Genomic DNA, 25014 nt, shown 5'->3' with positions numbered 1-25014 from the left:
ACAATGTATATAAAGTAGTACACACCCCAGAATGGTATCAATGAAAATTACAGATCGCCCCCACACAGCTCTGTACACATAACTACAAAAAAAAAAAAGTTATAGGGGCCAGAATATGGCAATGAAAATAATTTTTCAAGTCTCCTCCCCCCCAAAGTATAAAAATGCAAGAAAAACTATGCAAGAACTCCGTACTGAACGGAGCCTCCATCTGCATTAATATGATCGGATCCGTTCAGAACGGATCCGATCGAACGCTAGTGTGAAAGTAGCCTTAACAACACTTCTCTAGCAACTTTTCTTAGACTCTACCTTGTACCATTCCTCTGTTCCTCCTAGAAATGTATTAATAAATTAACAACTTGTTGTTATTACTAGTTGTGGTGTGCTCCCACACACTGATACTGTCCAATAAGTTTGGTCCGTGTCAGACTGTTTAGGGGTACATCCCTTTAACATAACACTCGGCGGTCAATTTATTGGTAAATTCCTATTGGAACACAGGAGCGGCATTAGGCTACTTTCACACTTGCGGCAGGACGGATCCGACAGGCTGTTCACCATGTCGGATCCGTCCTGCGGCTATTTCGCCGTGCCCGCGGACCGCCGCTCCGTCCCCATTGACTACAATGGGGACGGGGGCGGAGCTCCGGCGCAGCACGGCGCTGCACGGAGAAAGGCCGCCGGACTAAAATTACTGCATGTCAGGCTTTTTAGTCCGGCGCCTTTCTCCGTGCTGCGCCGTGCTGCGCCGGAGCTCCGCCCCCGTCCCCATTGTAGTCAATGGGGACGGAGCGGCGGTCCGCGGGCACGGCGAAATAGCCGCAGGACGGATCCGACATGGTGAACAGCCTGTCGGATCCGTCCTGCCGCTAGTGTGAAACTAGCCTAACAAAGTGCTCTGAGAAAAGATGGTCCAGTATTGTTATTTTATGGACTTTATTTCAAGTTTTCTGAAACAGATGTGGCATCAGGTCTTTAAAGCTGTGTACGCCTTTAGCAGCATTTTTTTTATTACTGATTTCTACTCCTTTTGAGCTAAAAATCATTTTTTCAATAGGTGTTTATTACAAATATTGAGCCTTTTTTTCTGTACAGCTTTGAGTTTAGCTAGTAGCGGATTCAGATTTTTTTTTTCTCTGCGCCGTCAGGCAGGGAGCTGATGGGCTCCTGATCTTTGACCTTCTAAACACTGATTATAGCTCAATTCTTATCTTATTTATAATAATGTGGCCTGAATAAGTGTTTGACCTCTTAGTAATCTAGAGATAAGGTTTATTAGACGATGTAACAAATTGAAAGTGCCAATGTGAAAGCCCCTTGTGACAGAACAGCTCAATATTTTTAATTAAAAAAAACGTAAATGTGATTTTTAGACCAAAATGATTAAAGTACAGTCGTAAAAAATTGCCCCCAAAGGTATACATAGCCATTAAACTCCAGTGAGCTAATGTACAGAACTACTTTAAATTTTGCTTTGACATCTATGTAAAGTAGTAATTCAAGATTGCTATTAATATTGATTGCCCAAACCACATGTATTTTCTTCCATAGTCTGTAGTAGATGACTGGATCGAATCTTACAAGCAGGACCGAGACATTGCACTTCTGGACTTAATAAACTTCTTCATCCAGTGTTCAGGCTGCAAAGGTAGGATTGGTGTTACTGTTATGAAGTGGTGCAAGATGTCGGATGACCTTAAATGCTATGGTAACTAGTGTAGACAAACCAGTATGGCTGGTCATATATTAATGACCTATAATCATGGACTGCATCCCTATATTGTGGAACCGTAGTTTGTGGACTGTAAAACCTGATATGGTCGTGTGCAGGAGGCCTAAAAGTGCTTTTGTTGGACATGGAATAAGCACCCAAATGACACAACGATATGGTTATAATGCTTTCACAATGTTCTGACAGCCATTGCTGGTAGTTATTAGTGAAATTTATATGACGACTCCCTTTTAGAGAAGTTATTTTAATCACTATCTTTGCATAGTTGGTATTTTTTCGGACTGGGTCACCAAATCAGTCTCGACAGTCCTGTGTTAAAGGGTCATCTTCCCCCTCATCAGTGTTTGCATTAGCGCACCGAGATTATAATTTGACGTTGACTTCCAATGTTTTCCCTCTTGTGTTTAAAGCGATGAAAGGGTTGCATATTAAAGGGGTCCTCTGGATAGGTCATCAGTATCTGATCAGTCCGACACCTGAGACCTCCGCCGATCAGAAGGTCCTGTGAGCTCATCGGCCTTCTCGCAGCTTTTCGTAAGCCATGTGATGACACGTTCAAGTGTCACGTGGCCTAGGAGCAGCTCAGCCCCATAGAAGTGAACAGGGCTGAGTGCGATACCCAACACAGCCACTATACAATGTATAGGATAGGTCGCCAGTATTAAAGCTACCGGTCCGCACTAATTAGTAGCCAGAGTGCCACATAAAAATGTCTTGTATACTTCAGAGGAGCAATTGGATATTGCTAACACTGACAGCAGCTCCTTATTCTGCATGATTACTATATCCACACCGCGGTTGTATTACATCGTGGAGGGCCTCCAGTATATTTATCCTACCACTCTGTTACCAATGTTAGCATTTTTTTTTTTGTTTGTTTTAGTCGAGCAGGCACCAGAATACAGGGCTAGAGGAGATGTCTAGCGCTGTCAGTGAAAGGGGGGGGGGGGGTGCGCTACAAGAGTAGTGCTCCAAGGGCTCAGTCCGGCCCCTTGATGCTCAAACCAGCTCATTTATATATTACTTAACACACATATCCTGACAACGTTTCTACCTACAGATATAACAGCGTGATCAGCCCTACCAGGCAGTGTGCCTGGTTTAACAGTGTTGAGATGCCCTTTCATGCTTTTGTTCAGTTATTACTGAAAGTGCAATCTGTCTATAGCAAAAGTAAGGACTAACATCTGAAACATTTTGTATTTGCAGGTACTGTAAGAATTGAAATGTTCCGAAATATGCAGAATGCTGAAATTATTCGGAAAATGACTGAAGAGTTTGATGAGGTAAGAACTAAATTGTTTAGACTGACCACGTGTTAAGTTTTTGTAAAACGGCAGAGAATCCAAAGCACATTCACTTCAGGTTGACTTGAATTTTTAGACTTTCTCCCTGTTGAGCAGTTTATTAGTGCAAAAAACCCGTTGCGACCAGATGTTACTTGCTGGCCAGTTCGAAATCGTGCACTGTCTGTTTTAATACAGTTTCTATGTGAAATCATAGCACGTTCTGGGTGTTTTTCCCATTGACTTTTCTATAGGAAAAGAAACATTGTGTAACTAAAAAAAAAAGCCAGAATTTCCTGGCATTTTTAAAAGCCAAAAAGAAATTTGTGCCAGCTGTTACATGTGCACTTGGCAGCTGAAAGCATCTGTGTTGGTCCCATGTTCATATATGCCGCATTGCTGAGAAAAGTGATGATGTAATATTTGCAAATGAGCCTCCAGGAGCAACGGGGGCGTTATCATTACACCTAGAGGCTCTGCTCTCTCTGCAACTGCTGCAGCTATGTGTCTACGCTAACAGCTGTTATTGAGCTAGCTGGTGACAGATTCCCTTTAAACTAATACTTGTTTTAAAGCCTATGAACACCTTTAGGGGCAATTTATTTTATAATTGCATTTTTACTAATTTTGGGCTAAAAATCATTTTTGTTACAAAGGGTTAAGTGTAAGCCTAGCTTTGAGAATCTCATTTTTACGTTGAGCCGTCATGTGACAGCTATGTATAGTGACAGCTCATAAACACCTTTTGAAGCCTTTTTCTTCTGAGTTTGATAAGAATTGAGCTATAATGAGTCTGAGCTGTCAGGCATTAGCAATAAGATTTCACATGAATCGTCATCTGAGGTCCGTAACCGAACACTGTGTAAAAAGACCACCTGTTACTAGAGGATCTCAACCCTGTACAGAGAAAGGGGCTGACCATTTTTAATTGCCAAAGAGCAATTGTAAAATATTTTTGGGTGATTTTAAAATGAGTGCAATGTTATAAGTAAAAAAAAAATAATTGCCCCCAATGGCAATTAAAAGTTGCCATCCATTAATGGTTAAACACTAGAATTGTAGTATTTGATCAGCTATGGTAAAGTAATTCATATGAATGATTTTTATGGTCATGCTCGTGCTTGCTAAAATTGCCACATCCTCTTTATCTACACTTGCACGGGTAGATCACCTGTAACAATATTGCAAGGCAATCAGCACATGTATACTTACATAAAAATAATTAGTGTTGAGAGAAGCGAGCTTCGGATGCTTCAGCCAAACTTGCATCTTCAAAACTTCTGATTAATACTGTACGTAGATCCGTCTCCATACAGTATTAGAATGTATGTGCTGCAATTAGCAAAAGTTAGTTATTCATGAAGGCACGTGCGACTTCGTGAATAAGTAACTTCAGCTCATCGGAGCACAGTTTAATACTTTTCGGAGACTGATCTCCATACAGTATTAATCAGAAGTTTTTAAATTAAGCAACTTCGGATGAAGCGTCCAAAGCTCGCTTCGCTCAACACTAAAAGTAACTGGGACCTTTTTCGTACCTGTAATCATTTATCTCTCTCATTAATTTCATTGTGATTGTTATACAACACCCCTCTCATAGGTTTCCATTGCAAGCGACGGGCTGATACCTGTTTTCACATGGACGGCATAAAAGAGTCCATCAATGACAAACAAGTGAATTATTATTTGTTCCCTGAGAATGTTACCACTGGACAGTGATTGTGAAGCATCTTCATATAAATGTTCAGGAGATTATATCCTTGTGTAGGAAAACATTTCTCAAATAATTCATCTATGCCGAACACTATACCGCCCCCATATGGAGCTTTATGACAGCTACGTGAATGCAGCCTGAAGCTTATTTCTAATTTATAGCTGAGCTTTTGGACAATATAGAATTTCAGAGACTTGGTCTAATGTTTGGTTTCCTTTAGGATAGCGGTGACTACCCCCTAACAATGCCTGGCCCTCATTGGAAGAAGTTTCGCTACAACTTCTGTGAGTTCATTGGCGTCTTGATCCGGCAGTGTCAGTACAGCATCATATATGACGAGTATATGATGGACACTGTGATTTCACTACTGACTGGTCTGTCAGACTCCCAGGTCCGAGCATTCAGGCATACAAGCACTCTGGCAGGTAAAGCATATCTTATTCTGGTATGTCTGGATTTTTGTTCTCCATTTTAGATCAGGATTAATTCAGTCTACCCAGTGGTTTCCTTTTGCATTTGATTTAATTGTAGGTTTTCTGTTACTATGTATTAGGCCTCATGCACACAGTCGTATCCGTTTTAAATTCCACAAACCTCGGATCTGCAGAATATGGAGACCAGCTGTGTACACGCCGCAATATTCTCACTCCCTTTTACTAGAATTTCTTATGTTATATAATTTTCGGAATGGCCACAAGGATACAGACAGCACACACATGACACCGGTGTGCTGTCTGCATTTTTGAGGTCCCATAGAAATGAATGGGTCCATGTGGAATCCGCAAAAAAGGTATATCTGACGCGGACTTAAAATACAGTCTTGTGCATGATGCTTTAGGGTACTTTCACACTAGCGTTATTCTTTTCCGGCATTGAGTTCCGTCCCAGGGGCTCAATACCGGAAAAAAACTGATGAGTTTTATCCCCATGCATTCTGAATGGAGAGTAATCCGTTTAGGATGTCTTCAGTTCAGTCTTTTTGACTTTTCAGGACTGAGATAATACCGCAGCATGCTGCGGTATTATCTCCGTCCAAAATTCCGGAACACATGCCATTTTTCCCATTGACATGCATTAATGCCGGATCCAGCCCCGAGTGTTTTGGCAAAACAGATACATTGCGTTCTGCACATGCTCAGACCGCAAAAAAATTTGAAAAAAATAAATGCCGGATCCGTTTTTCCGGATGACAGAGACGGATCCGGCATTTCAATGCAGTTGTCAGCCAGATCAGGATCCTGATCTGTCTGACAAATGCCATCAGTTGGCATACGTTTTGACGGATCCGGCAGGCAGTTCCGGCGACTGAACTGGCTGCCAGAATCCTCTGCCGCAAGTGTTAAAGTGCCCTTATCGGGCTGGCAGAACACCCCCCGGAACCTACAAACTGCTCTCCTTCTGGTTTATTGGATCACTGTGCACATTTGGTGTACTTTTTTCTAAGCACCTATCAGTATTAGGCCTCTTTCACACAGGTGTTGCAGGAAAAGGTGCGGGTGCGTTGCAGGAACATGCGTGATTTTTCCGCGCAAGTGCAAAACATTGTAATGCGTTTTGCATGCCGTGAGAAAAATCGGCATGTTTGGTACCCAAACTTCACAGAAGTTCGGGCTTGGGATCGGTGTTCTGTAGATTGTATTATTTTCCCTTATAACATGGTTATAAGGGGAAATAATAGCATTCTGAATACAGAATGTATAGTACAATAGGGCTGGAGGGGTTAAAAAAAATTAATAAAAATAATTTAACTCTCCTTAATCCACTTGCTCACGCAGCCCGGCTTCTCTTCTTTGCTGTGTACAGGAAAAGGACCTGTGGTGACGTCACTCCAGTCATCACATGGTCCATCACATGATCTTTTACCATGGTGATGGACCATGTGATGATCTGAGTGATGTCACCACAGGTCCTTTTCCTGTACACACCAAAGATGAAGACAGAAGAGAAGCCGGGCTGCGCGAGCAAGTGGACTAAGGTGAGTTAAATTATTATTTTTTATTTTTTTTTAACCCCTCCAGTCCTATTGTTCTATGCATTCTGTATTCAGAATGCTATTATTTTCCCTTATAACCATGTTATAAGGGAAAATAATAAAGATCGGGACCCCATCCCGTGCGTGAAAATCGCATTCACTTCTAGGGGGGGCCTGTGTTGCATAAAAAAAAACACACAAAATAGAGCTTGCTGCGATTTTCACGCAACACACAAGTGATGCGTGAAAATCTCCGCTCATGTGAACAGCCCCATAGAAATGAATGGGTCCTGATTCAGTGCGGGTGCAATGCATTCAACTCGCGCATTGCACCCGTGCGGGAAAACTCGCCCGGTTGAAAGGGGCCTTAAATTTGAAAGGCAATGTCTTCTCAGAAAATGACCTTTTGTTTAAATCATGTTTTTATTTAAAACCTATTTTTAAAGAGTGGTGATTATTTTTAACTTCCCATGGCAATATCTGTATTAAAAAAAAAAAGAAAAAAAGGCAAAACTCCTTCCATTTTAATTATTTTTTTTTTTTTTTACCCTGATCACTTAAGGCTTGTTTCAGATTTCCAGATGTCTGGATCTGGCACTGCCGGATGCTAACTGACATCCGCCATCCCCATTCACTATAATGGGGACCGACAGAAATCCGGCTGCAACCCGGCAAACATGTCAAGAAGCGGCCGGATGAAAACCGCTGCGTACGGCGATATTTGTCCAGCCATTACTTGGCATATTTGCCGGATTGCTGCTTGTGCCCATTATATGCTGTTCCCTGCCAGATCTCTTTAATGCAAATGTGAAACAGGCCTAAGCCTAATAATAGGCACCACTTCTTAGTCTGTACAGATCCCTTTACTGCAGTTATCTGCTTATTACAGGAAGGATCAGTATGACAGACTATCACATTTATATAGATAACATAGGATATACCATTCACAATAGATCATATACCAGTTTATCTGCTCCCTCCTGACCTCTGCACAGGTCACAGAGCATGCCTACACTCCCATAGAAGTCAATGAGGTCCCCTCCTGACCATTGTGTCTATGGCCCATTGTGGCTGCTGTAAAGTATATCTCTAAATGCTGTTAGCAGCTCAGACACGATGGCTGCCCCCATAGTCATGTTCAGGAAATAGTGATACACATGCTATTGGTTTTTATTCTATCTTCTTTTAACTGATAGAAAAAAATGGGGTGACTCATTGGGAGAGATATATGAAGCCTGGTGGATCCATCGGCCAGTCTTGATCTCCCTGCTCTGGCGTGAGATGCTCCTGATTTGTTAGGAGGCAGAAGTCTCCTAATCGGGCACATCTCTTCCCTGTTGTGTGCCAGAAACTGTAGTCTATGCCAGCTACAGGCCGGTGTAGTCTTCAGCTATAACTTCTGCAACTTTCTGGCGAAAGTTATAGCAAATGCAGCGGTGGCATGAAGCCACTCAAAGTCGCTAAATATTTGTCACCGATTAATGTGCGACTTTTTTCTACCCCAATTCTGGCGTATAGTCAGGGCCGGCGCCACCAGTAGGGCGCCATTTAGCAGGGGGCGCCCTTTGCGGTTTAAAACAACAAAAAAAAAAGTTGATTATATAAGTTTGGGCGGCTGGCGGCGCCCCTCATGCTGCGCCGCCTGAGCGGCTGAGGCTGAGCGCTTGTCGCTCTAAAGAATCCTGCCTGCTGTGTCTGCTCTGTGCTGTTGTTAATGTAGCGTGGCCGAGCTCTGTTCGGTCCGCGGTACAGGAGCTTTTGTTTCCTGTACCCGGCTGGACTGACAGGAAGTGCTCACTTAGCGTGCACTTCTGTCAGTCCGGCCAGGTACAGGAAACAAATGCTCCTGTACCGCGGAGTGAACAGGGCTCGGCCACGCTACACTAGAGGTGGGGGGGTAGAATGAAAGTGACGGGGGTGGGGGTGGAATAATGAGTGACATGGGGGGGTGGAATAGTGAGTGACGTGGGGGGGGTGGAATAGTGAGTGACGTGGGGGGGTGGAATAGTGAGTGACGTGGGGGGGTGGAATAGTGAGTGACGTGGGGGGGTGGAATAGTGAGTGACGTGGGGGGGTGGAATAGTGAGTGACGTGGGGGGGTGGAATAGTGAGTGACGTGGGGGGGTGGAATAGTGAGTGACGTGGGGGGGTGGAATAGTGAGTGACGTGGGGGGGTGGAATAGTGAGTGACGTGGGGGGGTGGAATAGTGAGTGACGTGGGGGGGTGGAATAGTGAGTGACGTGGGGGGGTGGAATAGTGAGTGACGTGGGGGGGTGGAATAGTGAGTGACGTGGGGGGGTGGAATAGTGAGTGACGTGGGGGGGTGGAATAGTGAGTGACGTGGGGGGGTGGAATAGTGAGTGACGTGGGGGGGTGGAATAGTGAGTGACGTGGGGGGGTGGAATAGTGAGTGACGTGGGGGGGTGGAATAGTGAGTGACGTGGGGGGGTGGAATAGTGAGTGACGTGGGGGGGTGGAATAATGAGTGACGTGGGGGGGTGGAATAATGAGTGACGTGGGGGGGGTGGAATAATGAGTGACGTGGGGGGGGTGGAATAATGAGTGACGTGGGGGGGTGGAATAATGAGTGACGTGGGGGGGTGGAATAATGAGTGACGTGGGGGGGGTGGAATAATGAGTGACGTGGGGGGGGTGGAATAATGAGTGACGTGGGGGGGGGTGGAATAATGAGTGACGTGGGGGGGTGGAATAATGAGTGACGTGGGGGGGGTGGAATAATGAGTGACGTGGGGGGGTGGAATAATGAGTGACGTGGGGGGGTGGAATAATGAGTGACGTGGGGGGGTGGAATAATGAGTGACGTGGGGGGGTGGAATAATGAGTGACGTGGGGGGTGGAATAATGAGTGACGTGGGGGGGGTGGAATAATGAGTGACGTGGGGGGGTGGAATAATGAGTGACGTGGGGGGGTGGAATAATGAGTGACGTGGGGGGGTGGAATAATGAGTGACGTGGGGGGGGGGGGATAATGAGTGACGTGGGGGGGGAATAATGAGTGACAAGGGAGGGAGGGGGGGATAATGAGTGAGAGTGACCCGGGAAGGGGGGGGGGGGGGGATAATGAGTGAGAGTGACCCGGGGGGGGGGGGAAGAGAAGAAGAGAGCCAGAGACCAGATCATCTTATTGTTCTGGTGGTAAGTAGACAATGCAATGTGTTTATTATGTAATTGTTTAGTTATTAATACTACAGTGGAAACAAATTTTTAGGGTCCATTCACACATCCGTGTGTGTTTTGCGGATCCACAAAACACGGACAGCGGCAATGTGCGTTCCGCATTTTGCGGACCACACATTGCCGGCACTAAGAATATGCCTATTCTTGTCCGCTATTACAGACAAGAATAGGACATGTTCTATTTTTTTCAGGATCGGAATTGCGGATCCTGGTCTGCAATTCTGGAACGTGCGGCCCCATAGAAATGTATGGGTCCGCAATTCCGTTCCGCAAAAAGAGACAGCTACAAGAAGCTGGATTAACCCTAAGGAAACATAGCAGTTCTTTTAATTTAAAAGCTGAGAAAGGTTTGGAACATGATATGGGCAGATCATCTGATAAGGCGGCGGGGGGCTAATTTTTATCTTGCCTCGGGCGGCAAAAATCCTTGCACCGGCCCTGCGTATAGTGCTTGATAAATGTCCCTGATTAACTCTACAAAAGCAACCTTTCCACTAGGGTATGATCATATGCAATAAATGTGGTGCAGAAATCTCATTCGTCTGCGTTTGGTTTGCAGAGATCCACGTATAGGCTGCAGAACCAAATACCATAGTAGTTACAAAAGCCGAACATGCAACAAATCTGAGAACACCTAGATGTCAATTATCCAGCCACACGCCCCTGTCATTTTTACTGGAGAGTTTATCCTTACCTTCCATGTGCAGGTCGGCTTCAGCCAGTGTGGAGCGTTCTGTAGTATTTATTGCATTTTGATCTGTATTGCAATCTCTACTGCCACCTTGTTTTAGTGTTTCTTCCTTTTGTAGTCTGCTTTGTATCTGGGGCAGATGACACGTGTGAATCTCTTTAGGCTGCTGCCCCATGCTGGTAAATGGAAGAACTCTAATTAGAGGCCATCCCTTCACTTGATTCCCTCCTTTGCCAGTGCTGCTGTCTGCGGTTTGACATTTGCGCCGATTTCATTCCCCATTTACATTGACATTTTTCCACAGGTGTCTCTAGCCTTGGCTCTAGGTAGAAAGTCTGCACAATTCCAGCACCTGCAGTTTCTTGCTTATATTGTATAAAAACTATTCAGATGAGTTTTAGAGTACTGTCGCACATCGCTTCCGGTTTTTGCAGGTAGGTCTAAGAACATACCTGCCTTTTTTTCCAACGAAGGGAGAGCACACAGCAGAATGAATCACTTTATTGAAATTCTATTTTACAATTAATATAATTCAGTTTTGCTGTCTGGTTTCCCTTTGCTGGAAGAAAATGCACCTTTAGGGTACTTTCACACTTACGTTATTCTTTTCCGGCATTGAGTTCCGTGATAGGGGCTCTACACCAGAAAAGAACTGATCAGTTTTATCGCCATGCATTCTGAATGGAGGGCAATCTCAGTCCAAAATTTTTCCCGTTGACATGCATTAATGCCAAATCCAGCCCCGAGTGTTCCAGAAAAACGGATCAGTTTTTGCAGTCTGCGCATGCTCAGACTGCAAAAAATGTGAAAAAACAAACAAATGCCGGATCCGTTTTTCCCGATGACACCAGAGATACGGATCCAGCATTTCAATGTATTTGTCATACGGATCAGGATCCGGATCCGTCTGACAAATGCCATCAGTTTGCATCCGGATTGCCGGATCCGGCAGGCAGTTCCGGCGACGGAACTGCCTGACGGAATCCTCTGCCGCAAGTGTGAAAGTACTCTTAAATGCAAGTATGTTGTTGCAAAAACCATGTCTTTTAGTTTTTCTTTTTTTTCTTTTTTTCTTTTTTTTTTTTTTTTTTTTTTGCACACAATGGGTGACAGCGCCCTTAGGCCTCATGAACACAGCTATGTTTTCATTCCGCATCTGATTCGCATTTTTTTGCAGATCAGATGCGGACCCATTCATTTCAAAGAGGCCACAAAATATGCCTACAGCACACTGCTGTTCGCATCCATTTGTACATACCCTCGGCCCACAAAAAAATAGCACATCCTACTCTTGCACATTGTATTCTATGAGAAGTTAAAATTCTTATACACACGGTGCAGATTTTTTTTCAGTGCAGATTTTAACTATGGTGCGGATTTTAAAAACGACCGCATATCAATTTATTTTCTTTTTCCTGACCGGATTTTCTTCGTTCACTTCAATGGGGATAGTAAAAATCTGCATGCCCAAAATTAGCATGCAAATCTGTGTGTAAATTCCCACCAATTGATGTGGATTGACCCCACAGATTTCCCTGCGAACATCTGCGCATTTCAGTGTGGATTGTCCGCACATAAATCCTGAGCATGTGCATTTACCCTTACAGGTGAACTTAATGTGACCTTCTCTAAACTATTGAATGCGCCTGTCCAATCGTTGAATGTTTCAGTACTTTTTGCACAACTTACTGTTCTCTAACAAGGAGCTTAATGGCAAAATTAACAACAACATTTTGCCTAAACTGTTTTTTACAAAGCTAAACAAAAATAGCTTTACGGCAGCCCCATGGTCCACAGACACAGTGGTCAGGAAGAGACCTCAGTGACTTCTATGGGAGAGTTCTCTAGGCAGCTGTGACCTGTGCAGAGGAAAGACCATTGTACAAGGAAAGAATAGATGAGCTCTGACAATCACCTATTGTGAAGGGTGGATCCGGTCTTATCTGTCATTCTAATCCTTCCTGTAATTATATCACCTCTGAGTATGATAAGGACATAACTGGAGTAAAGTGATCTGTACACACCAAGATGTCGCACATATTATTATTATTATTTTTAGTGGCCCGTGGCAAAACTGCAGGATTTTTTATTTATTTATTTTTTATTTAGAGAGTGACATGGGAAAAAAAAAGAACATAAAAAATTCTTTAAAAAAAAAAAGATGTTTCATATTTGTGTCTGCAGCAATGAAGCTGATGACGGCCCTGGTGAACGTGGCGCTCAACCTCAGTATTCACCAGGACAACACCCAGCGACAGTACGAAGCGGAGAGGAGCAAGATGATTGGTAAAAGAGCCAACGAGAGGCTCGAACTGCTGCTACAGAAACGGAAGGAGGTAAACCCTGCCATCATCATTGAAATGAAGCACCCCTTCCCATACATCTGTTTTCAGGGTGTGCATTGTATTATCCCAAAATTTATATTTCCTCGTTTTAATTTACAGCTTCAGGAAAATCAGGACGAAATAGAAAACATGATGAACTCCATATTCAAAGGCATCTTTGTTCATAGATACAGGTAATTTCTTTACAGACTACATACCTTTCACTTTAGTTTGATACACCTAGAAGAGCAGACCATGCCTCGTACTACAAGGGCAGGTCATTTCGTGGAGAATCCCCCAGCTAGTTTGGTCTTAACCCTTTCACTTTCAAGCACTTGCTCATCTAATCACCCCCTGCACATAACAGAATACTAACTCCAGTCTGTAGACATCTGGATTGCAGAGGTTTTTGGTCTGATCAGTTCTGGTGAATGTGACGCGTGCATGTCGACATTAATGATATATAGCAAGGATGGCCAACCTGAGGCTCTCCAGCTGTTGCAAAACTACAACTCCCAGCATGCCCAGACAGCTAGCAGCCTACAGCAAGGCATGGTGGGAGTTGTAGTTTTACAACAGCTGGAGAGCCGCGGGTTGGCCATTCTTGATATATAGGAACTCTACACCCCATGAACTTTTATTTTTAGGACAGGCTTGGCTTTGAGTGAGAATCTGTGCCCCAAGAAAGGGGATACTAGGTATCGCCTATCAGAAAATGTGGGTACGGAGATAATATAGGAATTTTTATTTTTATTATTTAGGTTTTGTTTGTAGGTCAATGCTCATCTTCTTTGTATTTTTTACTTGAAGGGATGCCATTGCGGAGATCCGAGCAATCTGCATTGAAGAAATAGGGGTTTGGATGAAAATGTACAGTGATGCTTTCCTGAATGACAGCTATCTCAAGTATGTTGGCTGGACGCTACATGACCGGGTGAGTTTTATGCATCACCAGGAAAGTGGATAGTAGCGTTCTGTAGCTTGAGAAACTGTCCTGCTACCTGTTCAGTGTCATAACCAAGTCCTGAGCAGACGTAGTCATTCAAGTTTGTGATAACATAGGCGAAGTACTGTCTATACCAGGGGTCAGCAACCTTCAGCACTCCAGCTATCCAGCTTTTAGTTCTTAGAAGAGCAGAGCAAGTATGCATGCTGGGAGTTGTAATTCCAAAACAGCTGGAGTGCCGGAGACCTACCCCTGGACTTCTCTCATTAGTTCATACTGATTTTTTTATTTATTTTTTCTGTCATTGTGCTTTATTTAGCAAGGAGAAGTGAGGCTGAAGTGCCTGAAAGCTCTCCAGAGCCTCTACACCAACAGGGAACTATTCCCCAAGCTGGAACTTTTCACCAACAGGTTCAAGGTACGGTGTGCCATGTCTTCTTCACTTCATACCTTGCCTTTGGCGGATGATTAAAGGGAACCTGTCACCTGGAAAAGACATTTTACACTAATCACAGTACCTTAAAGTATCTCTCATAGTGTGCCCAAAGATGTATTCATGTCTTTCTGCGTTGTGCTGTCTCATAAAATCGACTTATAAAACTGTGTTTGGCACCTTTTTGGTGAAGTCACGGGGGCAGCGGCCTCCTTGACTCAACAATCGGATAAGCCCGCCCCTATGCTGCTCCTCCGCATATTGATGGACATTTTCCCCTGTAGCCGGGACTGCACCTCACGCATGCGTCGTGCGTGTCCTGCCACAGCATGATCCCGACTACGGCTCCCTCCCTCCCTGGCATCTTCTTGTTCACTGTGCCTTTCCTATACAGCGCGAGTCTGCTTGCACTGCAGCGCAGGCTCAGTGAACATGCAGATGCCAGGGAGGGAGCCATAGCCGGGATCGCGCTGCGGCAGGACGCGCACAGCGCATGCGCGAGAACAGCGCGGTCACTGCTACGGGGAAAAATGTTCATCAATATGTGGAGGAGCGGCATAGGGGTGGGCTTATCCTACGGTTGAGTCAAGGAGGCCGCTGCCCCCGTGACTTCAGCACGACTTCAAAAAGGTGCCAAACAGTTTTATAAGTCGATTTTATGAGACAGCACAACGCAGAAAGAAGATATGAATACATCTTTGGGCACACTATGAGAGATACTTTAAGGTACTGTGATTAGTGTAAATTGTCTTTTCCAGGTGACCGGTTCCCTTTAGGGTCCATTCACACGTCAGTATTTTTCTATATCCCGAATTGCGGTCCATTTTTTGCGGATCCGTTGTTCCTGAAAATGTCATCCGTTTTTTGCGGATCTATTGACTTTGTATTGTACCAGGATCCGATTTTGCGGATAATAATAGGACAAGTTTTATATTTTTTCAGACATGCGAAACGGAACAACGGAAACTTGTGCTGTCCGATTTTTTTTTTCAGGACCCATTGAAAATGAATGGGTACGCAACTGGTCCAGATCTGTTCTGCAAAAAACGGAACAGATCAGGAAAAAAACGGACGTGTGAATGGACCCTTAAAGAGGTTCTCACATCTGACTTCAAATTACATTTTTTGCAACCTACCCTTCGCTGGACATTTTTCTGAAAATGTGCTCCCAGTGCACTTGCTAAACTTATGGTACAGTGATGTAACTATGACACAATTATGCACTTAGACATTTTATCAGCCTGAACGTAGATAATTTGTGCTGTAACTATTGAGCTCTGCTCATGTATTTCTTTTGTTACTAGTTGATGTAAACACTTGAGCCTGCACACAGTAGAATGACATAGAAGTGCATTGTTGTGCCTGTCACTGTTCCAATCTATGGGGTTTCAGATTTGATCCACGTTATGGACTCCAGCGCCCTCTATTGGACTTTGTTGGGATTACAGACTTTCGAGATTACTAGATCTGTTTCTTTCATCTTTTCAGTTTTGGGAAATCTGGTGGGTCTCTCACACTTTTGTTATGCTACTTTCACACTGGTGTTTTGGCTTTCAGTTTGTGAGATCTGTTCAGGGCTCTCACACGCGGTCCAAAACGGATCAGTTTGCATTCTAATGCATTCTGAATGGAAAAGGATCCGCTCAGAATGCATCAGTTTGCATCAGTTCCTCCTCCATTCCACTTTGGAGACTGATGCCAAAACGCTGCTTGGTGTCCGTCTGATGAAACTGAGCCAAACAAATCCGTCCTGGCACACAATGTAAGTCAATGGGGATGGATCAGTTTTTACTGACACAATCTGGGACAATAGAAAACGGATCCGTCCTCCATTGACTTTCAATGGTGTTCAAGACGGATCCGTCTTGGCTATGTTACAGATGATACAAACGGATCCGTCTTGGCTATGTTACAGATGATACAAACGGATCCGTTCTGAACGGATGCAGACGGTTGTATTTTCTGAACAAAATGAGTGTGTGTGAAAGTAGCCTTACTTACGTGTAGGTTCGACTTGTGGGTTTGACATTAAAATTGCAAATGTTGTGCTACCAGACATGAGAATAGTGAATGTAGTCAGACAGAAATCTGAAATATTTGGTTATCGTCTGATTGTCATGCTATTTGCTATCGTTAGGTGCAATTTAGTAGAACAATAGTGTGACCTTGTCACAAGATTACAGTCTGCGTGTGGCCCAAGCTTTAAGCACTAATCAACCTGTTTTTGGCAGGTGACCTTAACTGCCGACTGTTGTGACATTTGGTCTCATTAGGTACAATGTTAATTTTTTATAATTTTTTCAGGACCGTATAGTTTCCATGACCTTGGACAAAGAATATGATGTAGCAGTTGAAGCAATCAGACTAGTCACCCTGATCCTCCAGTAAGTTTTATACTGTTTCCCTTTTAGTATTTTTTGTACTCTATAATCTTTATACTGCGAATGTCCTATTCTTGGGCCTAGTTCACACTTCACTTGGTCAGTGATTGAGGCAGAACAGATGCATATCGTTTCATTATATCTTCTCTGTGGAGGCTCCACTCATAATCACTGATGGCAATCGTTGTTTGAATAGTTAAGGGTCACAACCAAGGGGCTTCTTCCACTCTGGCGGGCTTCGCCGGGTACTGTATTCATTTTGGTGCTTAGTCATCTGAAGAACACGTTGTAGATTCTTGTAGATTGTAAGCCGCTCAGGCAGTTGTTGGTTATATTATGTACGTAACCACTTGGAATTGCGCTTTAAAATAAATATTACCTCAGGCAGCTGCAGTGAAAAATGTGTGGGACCATAAGCTATTCTCCGTGGGATAAAGTGGTATACGTTGTCATTAGTGTATAGTACTGATCTCCTGTGTTACTTCATATTACAGCGGCAGTGAAGAGGCCCTCTCCAATGAAGACTGTGAGAATGTGTACCACTTGGTGTATTCAGCACATCGGCCTGTCGCTGTAGCAGCTGGAGAATTCCTGCACAAGAAGTTAGTAGATTTACACTATGTATTGTGTGTATGACGCTCATGGAATACATCTTGGTTTGAAGACAATACCAAGATTGTCAAGCAGACAATCGGATTATGACTTTTAAACAGTTTTTGCTTCTGAGGACTGAAGTGATACGGAATCTAATCTCTGTACCGCTAAATGTTCTTAACGTGGATCTGTCAGATTAACACTTTTGCAACATATGATCTACATGTCTATCATATTGCGGTGTGTATAAAGCTGACTTGAAACCTAAGCATTCCATACACAGCAAGTGCAAGCTGTCTTATACGCCTGTCACCTGCATTGCGGTCTGCAGCACGGGTATGGCCGGCCCCAGTTACGCCAGAAATCAAACTTTTATAATATGCTAATTAGCCTCTAGGAGCAGGGGGGAGGTGTTGTTCCTGCTCCTAGAGCAGGGCTGGCCTGCGGCTCTCCAGCTGTTGTAAAACTACAATTCCCACCATGCCCTGCTGTAGGCTGATAGTTGTAGGCTGTCTGGGCATGCTGGGAGTTGTAGTTTTGCAACAGCTGGAGAGCCGCAAGTTGGCCATCCCTGTCCTAGAGGCTCAGTTCTCCCACTTTTGTCGCCTCCCTCCAAGTCCTGATTGACAGGGCCAGGCAGCGCTCGCATCGGTCTGCCAGCCCTGTGCTCTGGCAAAATCTCGCGCCTTAAGTATTCGGCGCAGACGCGGTGAGGGAAAGACAATTGCCGGCTGCCAGCTTCCTCACCGCGCCTGCGCCAAATTCTGATCAGCGTGAGATTTCCCCAGAGCACAGGGCTGGCAGACCGATGCGAGCGCTGCCTTTCCCTGTCAATCAGGACTTGGAGGGAGGCGACAAAGGTGGGAGAACGGAGCCTCTAGGAGCAGAAACAACGCCGTCCCCCCGCTCCTAGAGGCTAATGAGCATATTATAAAAGTTATATTTCTGGCTTAACGGGGGCATAGATAAAAGTAGGAATAGGCTAGTTAGGCTTACTTGACATTAGCACATCGCTAATGTCAGCTAGCTTAATGGGGTTAATTCTGGTGACAGAATCCCTTTAAATAAAAAAACCAAAGAAAACCTCCTACTGATCACATAAAATTTTAAGCAAAAAATAAACACCATCGGTATTGCTGCATCCATAAAAGTCTGGACTAATAAATATCTATTGCTGGAAACCTAAAAAAAAAAAAAAAATCTCAGAATGTGGCGACCTGAAGCAATTTAGTTTTATCTTGAAAAAGTAGAAACACGTTACCAGAACTATTTAACCTTGGTATCGCTGCAATCTTGCTGACCAGCAGAATAAGGCTGAGTTCACATCTGCGGTGACTTTTCCATTATTCTGGTCACCGTTACATCAGAGGAGCCAAAACAAAAAGTTAAACAGATTGACTACTGCAAACATACCTTTCATTTCTGTCATCCTTTGACTATAAACTTAAAAAAGAAAGCTCCATCCGTCTTGTATCAGTTATTTTGGACAGAAAGAAAAGTTTCTTTTGTCAAAAATAGCAGAAACCAAACTGAGCGAACCCTGAGCATAACTATTGCTCAAAAGCACCCACTTAAATGGATTAAAATATAATTTTTTTTTTATTTTCCTCTAATGGGAATAACAAACAAAAAAATGCAGATGTAAGCTTCCCCCTAGGGTGCATTCACACAACTGTATTTTTGGTCCGCATTTTTTGCAGGTAAGATGCGGACCTATTCATTTCAATGGGGACAGCACACCGCATTCTGTCCGCATCTGCTTGTCCGTTTTGTATCCTGCAAAAAATAAAAAAATGTCCTCTTCTTTTTATCAATAGATCCGCAAAAAAAAAAAACGTATGCAACATGAATGTCACACAAATGACATCTGTATTTTTGGCGTACCGCTAAATACATATGGTCGTGTAATTGCATTCTTAAGGTGATGTCATTTTTACTCTACAATAAAACACAAGAAATAATGGTGGAATAGCGTTTCCACCAGATGTTTCTTAATTTATATTATCTGGTACATTAAAGGGGTTGTCCTGCAATTAATAATAATTACCTATCCTCTGGATGGGTGACTAATATCTAATCGGTGGTAGTCCGATACCCAGGACCCCCGGCAATCAGCTCTGTGAGTGCTGCGACCTCGTCCGATGCCATGCGACATAACCGTACATTTGTCACATGGCATAGTTGCAGCTCAGCCCCATAGAAGTAAATGGGGCTGAGCTGCAATACCAAGCACTGCCACTATTTAATGTATGGCGCTGTGCTTGGAGAGCGGCGGTGAGTGCAGCTGCTCCATGAAAGGGCTAATCGGCAGGGATTTTGGGACTTGGAGCCCCACCGATGTGATGATGAAGACCTATCTAAAGGATAGGTAACCATTATCCATTCCTGGATAACCCCTTTAAATAGTGCCCAAATAAAAATAAACTCATGGCTCTTTGAAATCAAGGGTGAAAAAAAATGACAAAAAAAAACCAAACCAATAAAATTAGTAGTTTGATATTACAGCTACAGGTCTGTGCTCTTAGTAGCCAAAACTGCCCAAAATGCTGTGCGGCTCCTAGGAGCTCTGAAAGAATATTCCGGACAGGTAGTTGGAGTCTGGTGTATTAATGAAGATGGCGCTCCACCCCAGCCTGTCAGTTTACTAACCTGAGATCAGAGGAAGGTGGGGAAGCGCTCACCTGATGAATACCCTGGACTTGTAACTATCTGTCCAGTATATTCTTTCATCGCTCCTAGTAGCCGAGCAGAGTAACGTATTTTTGTGCTGTTTTCGGCAGTACATTAAGCTGTCATGTCTTTAGCTAAATTAAGTAATTTATATTATTTCTTTTTCTCTAGGCTGTTCAGTAGACATGACCCACAAGCTGAAGAGGCATTGGCTAAAAGAAGGGGACGCAGCAGTCCCAATGGAAATCTTGTCAAGATGCTGGTACTTTTCTTTCTTGAAAGTGAGGTGAGATGTTTTACATTGGTTTACATCTACAACATGTGACCAGATTGTAATTTATGTAACTGTTCAGATTAGTTCTTTGTGAAATGCATGCATGTGATAATGTCTTTAAAGTGCTGCAGAACATGTCAGCGCTATATAAGTGAGCAATAAAAAAAGAATATGAAACACTTGTCATTTAAAGGGTTTCTGTCACCAGAATTAAGCCTATTAAGCTAGCTGACATTAGCGATGTGCTAATGTCAGCGGAACCTAACTAGCCTATTCCTATTTACTCCAGAAATATAACTTTTATAATATGCTAACTGGCCTCTAGGCCACGCCCTGCTACTCTAGATCCACAGGGGCAGGCATCGTTGGTCTGCTACCTCCGATCCTGTCTGCTGTGTAAGGCTACATGCACACGACCATTCCGTTTTTTTGCAGTCCGCTCATCCGCAAAAAAAAACTGAATCTGCCAGTGTGCCTTCCGCAATTAACGGAACGGGCGGCCCATTGTAGAAATGCCTATTCTTGTCTGCAAAACGAAACGGAGCAAAGGATGCGGACAGCACACGTAGTGCTGTCAGCATCTTTTGCTGTCCCATTGAAGTGAATGGGTCTGTACACGAGCTGCAAAAACTGCGGCTCTGATGCGGACCTGAACTACGGTTGTGTGCTCCTAAAGGCTAATTAGCATAATATAAAAGTTAGATTTCTGGAGTAAAAGTAGGAATAGGCTAGTTAGGTTTAGCTGACATTAGCACATCGCTAATGTAAGCTAGTTTAATAGGGTTAATTCTGGTGACAGAAACTCTTTTAAAAAATGTACACCTTAAATTTTTTATTTTAACTTTGCATGTGTGTGCTATCCCACCTTTTGTGTGTGGTTATACTGCTTTTATGCATCTACATGGTCTGTTCTGCAGTCCTACTCTTCCTACTGTGCTGTACTTTTTGTGATCCTACCATGTTAGCATGGAGCAAGAGATCAATAGAAGGGAGTGTCTCTGTAGGATCACTTGTACAGTTTATTTGTAGTATGCTACTATGAAGACCTTCTGATGCCTGGAAGTTTTTTTGTTTTTTAAATGGCTATTTTACTTGGAGGCTATGTGTACCTTTTGAAGGCATTTTTGTTTGATTGCATTTTACTCATTTTAAAAATTATATTTTCAATTGGCCCTTAATCAAAATATTAAGTCATTCTGTCACAAAGGGTTAACTGGTTTTCTAACTGTGTGACTGGTACTTTCAGTGTCCTCTAATAAACCTTATTTCTAAACTACTAAGAGGTCATACACACTTATTTAAGCCACATTCTTATCTATAAGATAAGTACTGAGCTATAATGAGTGTTTATAATGTCAGAGAGCAGAGATAAGGAGCCCATCTGCTCCTGATCTGACGGAAAAGAAAGAAAATCCGCAGGCACATAGTAGAGCAAGTCAGCTCTACACACAAAGGATTCCATATTGTTAACAAACACCAATTGAAAAAATGATTTTTAGCTCAAAATAAGTACCGTACAATGCAATAATAAAATAAAAAAAATTCCCCCAAAGGTGTACATATCCTTTAATTTTTCATTTCAGATGGGAATAATAAAAGCAGATAGGTTGCAGTGGTGTACATGGTCGTTAACTGTTAACGTGCCTTATGACCCCATTATGTGGCTCATTTGAGCAGATGATTGTTGGGAACGAACACTTTTTAGGCCACGTTCACACTTTAGTTATTTGGTCAGTTATTTCTGTTAGAGCCAAAACCAGGAGTGAAGCCTACACAGAGATCAGGTGTAATGTAAAGATCTACACCTGTTCTGTGTTTTTTACCCGCACCTAGATTTTGGCTCACAATAAGGCCCCTTGCAGTCAAGCATGTCCGAATTTGGTCCGGATGCATTGCATCTGCATTTAGGGAAAATCGTGCGTGTAGGTACGCAATTGCAGTCAGTTTTGACTGTGATTGTGTTTAGCTGTTCTGTTTTTATCACGTGGGTGCAATGCGTTTTGTACACGTTTGATAAACTGACTGTGGTACCCAGACCCAAACCCGGACGACTTCGCTGAAGTTCGGGTTAGGTGTTCTGTAGATTTTATTAATTTCCCTTATAACATGGTTATAAGAGAAAATAGCATTCTTAATACAGAATGCTTAGTAAAATGTGGCTTTAGGGGTTAAAAAAAAACCAAATTAACTCGCCTCATCATGTTGTTTGCGCAGTCGGCATCGTCTTCTTTCAGGACCTGCAAAAGGCCCTTTGTCGTAATCGCGCTCACCACGTTAGCGAGATTACGTCATCAAAGGTCCTTTTGTAGGTCCTGATAGATTCAGAAATAAGACTATGCTGGCTGCGTGAACAAAAGGATGAGGTGAGTTATTTTTTATTTTTTTTTTAACCCTTAAAGCCACATTTTTTCTATGCATTCTGTATTAAGAATGCTATTATTTTCCTTTATAACCATGTTATAAGGGAAAAGAATACAGTAAATTTACTTTTATCAATTTACTAACATCATCTCCTAGCAACCATGCCTGAAAATCGCACCGCATCCACCCTTGCTTTCAGGTGCTATGCGATTTTTCTCGCTTCTCCGTTCATTTCTATGGGGCCTGGGTTGCGTGAAAAACGCAGAATATAGAACAAGCTGCGATTTTCACGCAACGCACATGTGATGCGAGAAAATCACCGCACATCTGAAGTGAATGGGTCCGGATTCAGTGCGGGTGCAATGCGTTCACCTCACGCATTGCACTCGCGCAGAATTCTCACCTGTGTGAAAGGGGCCTAACTGATGGAAATAACTGATCAAATAACTGAAGTGTTAACTGAGCCTTAGCAATACTATGCCCAATGTTCAGCCAGTGTGAAGGGGCCAACATACGCATGGGATTACCTCTAGTTGCTGGGTTGCACTGGGACATGCCATTTTTGCTATTAGCAAGTTACAAGTAAAGCACGGCCCTGTGGTTAGCAGTAATTTCGGATGCTGTCTCCAGACCACCACGTGTACAGACACCCTGCTTAATCTGCACTTTGCTGATTTCTGACATTCAATGTTTTGTGTATTTCATCCCACAGTTACATGAGCATGCGGCATATTTAGTGGATAGTTTATGGGAAAGTTCTCAAGAACTTCTGAAAGACTGGGAATGCATGGCAGAGCTGCTAGTAGAGGAGCCGATTCAAGGAGAGGAAGGTAGGGCTGCATTTATTGGATGAAACTTTCATGTGTTTTTATACGTGTTTAAATTACTCTTATCTTGTTACGATATAAAAAGTAAAGCGGTGGAATATTTGCTCTGTTCTGGCAGATGATCCAACGAAATCAATGTCCGACTGTAGGGGAAACAGTGAGGTTGATTTGCTAAATGCAGTTATAGCACATTTCTGTCGTAATTTCAGACGAGTGAGGAGAGGTAGCGGTCTTATGTTTCCTGATGGCTGCACAACTTCCTACACCATTTACAGTTAATTGCTGTGAACAGTTTATTTTAGGGGAACCATCTAACAAAATGGCATTGCAAAAAGCAGGCAAACCCCTTAACAACTTCTTCCACTTTACCACAGAGCCCCCGCCATTACTTTACGATATAAGGCTTTCTTGAAAATACATTGATGCACAGCAGGCATCCATATTTTCGGCTGCTCTTATTACTCTGTACCTTCTGTTTGATAGTGTTTGTATTTACTGAATATTTCACAGATAACAGGAAAATTCTTATCCTTTCTACTTTGGTAAACAGTGCAGTCATTGATCTGATGATTGTTTTGGTTTTCTCATATTGATGACCTAACCTCAGGATAGCTCACTAATATCATATCGGCACCTCCACGATCTGCTGTTTGAAGAGACCACAGTGCTCGTTGTGCTGCTGTCTCTTCACGGTTTACCTGCTCGCTGTCGACATTGCAGGCGGTAAAGCAGTGTAATTGCAACTGCTCCGTCCCATTAAAGCCAGCTAGTAATACGTGTCCACCGCATCACTGTAGAGTTGAATGCAGTAGCCGATACACATGCTTGACTGCCGCTACATTCAAACTGAGAATGGGGGCCCCCATTCTTGTAGTTGGCAGGGGCCCCAGAAATCCCCTGACAATTGGTGGATAGGGAATAAGCGGTCATGGGGCAACTCCTTTAAATGGACAGACATGCACAGAGTTGCTATATGCTCTGTGCTCTGTTGGGTTGAGATTTGCTCTTTGCATTGGAGCACAATGAACATGTCTTGTTTTCACAGAATCAGCTTAAATCAGTTTACTGTGTGACATGTCGTAATTAGTGTTGAGCGAACTTGTGTTTTAAGTTCGGCGTCTAAAGTTCGGGTTATCGATGTATCCCGTTATGGATTCTAAATTCCGTTATGGTCCGTGGTAGCGGAATCCATAACGGGATACTTCGATAATCTGAACTTTAGACGCTGAACTTAAAAAAACAAGTTTGCTCAACACTAATCATAATCCTGTTGGAAGCAATTATAAAAATATGGCTTTTGCTGATGTTTGCATTGAGCGTTCATATGACTTTTTGCATTGTGTTCCAGTGATGTCAGAGCGGCAGGAGAGTGCACTAATAGAACTCATGGTGTGTACGATACGTCAGGCCGCAGAAGCACATCCGCCCGTGGGGAGGGGAACAGGAAAGAGGGTAAGTAGTTTCATCATTCATTGCCTAGCAAGACGCAGAACCTGTACTTATTGTGGAGGTTATTTATCAAGACCAGTGTTTTAGACTCCAGGACCGGTCACCTCCCAAAACCATCCCAAGCCGCCAGCAGTACCTTCTCCACACATGCTTGAAGT

The 25014-nt window shown here is 43.3% G+C and overlaps 1 protein-coding gene across 1 annotated transcript in view; it reads left to right on the top strand.

Annotated features, from left to right (window-relative positions):
• Positions 1–25014, top strand: part of STAG1 (stromal antigen 1) — a 147485-nt gene that overhangs the window by 97532 nt on the left and 24939 nt on the right. The window contains exons 5-16 of the mRNA XM_044290071.1: positions 1555–1651; positions 2945–3021; positions 4956–5160; positions 12782–12933; positions 13042–13115; positions 13732–13855; positions 14187–14285; positions 16605–16684; positions 17176–17283; positions 20117–20231; positions 23293–23410; positions 24756–24859. Of these exons, the coding sequence (XP_044146006.1) occupies positions 1555–1651; positions 2945–3021; positions 4956–5160; positions 12782–12933; positions 13042–13115; positions 13732–13855; positions 14187–14285; positions 16605–16684; positions 17176–17283; positions 20117–20231; positions 23293–23410; positions 24756–24859 (1353 nt within the window). The remainder of the gene's footprint in view (positions 1–1554; positions 1652–2944; positions 3022–4955; positions 5161–12781; positions 12934–13041; positions 13116–13731; positions 13856–14186; positions 14286–16604; positions 16685–17175; positions 17284–20116; positions 20232–23292; positions 23411–24755; positions 24860–25014) is intronic.

This window comes from Bufo gargarizans, chromosome 4 (assembly GCF_014858855.1).
Source record: "Bufo gargarizans isolate SCDJY-AF-19 chromosome 4, ASM1485885v1, whole genome shotgun sequence".
Classification (NCBI taxonomy): Eukaryota; Metazoa; Chordata; class Amphibia; order Anura; family Bufonidae; genus Bufo; species Bufo gargarizans.
This window is presented reverse-complemented; position numbering and strand designations above follow the sequence as displayed.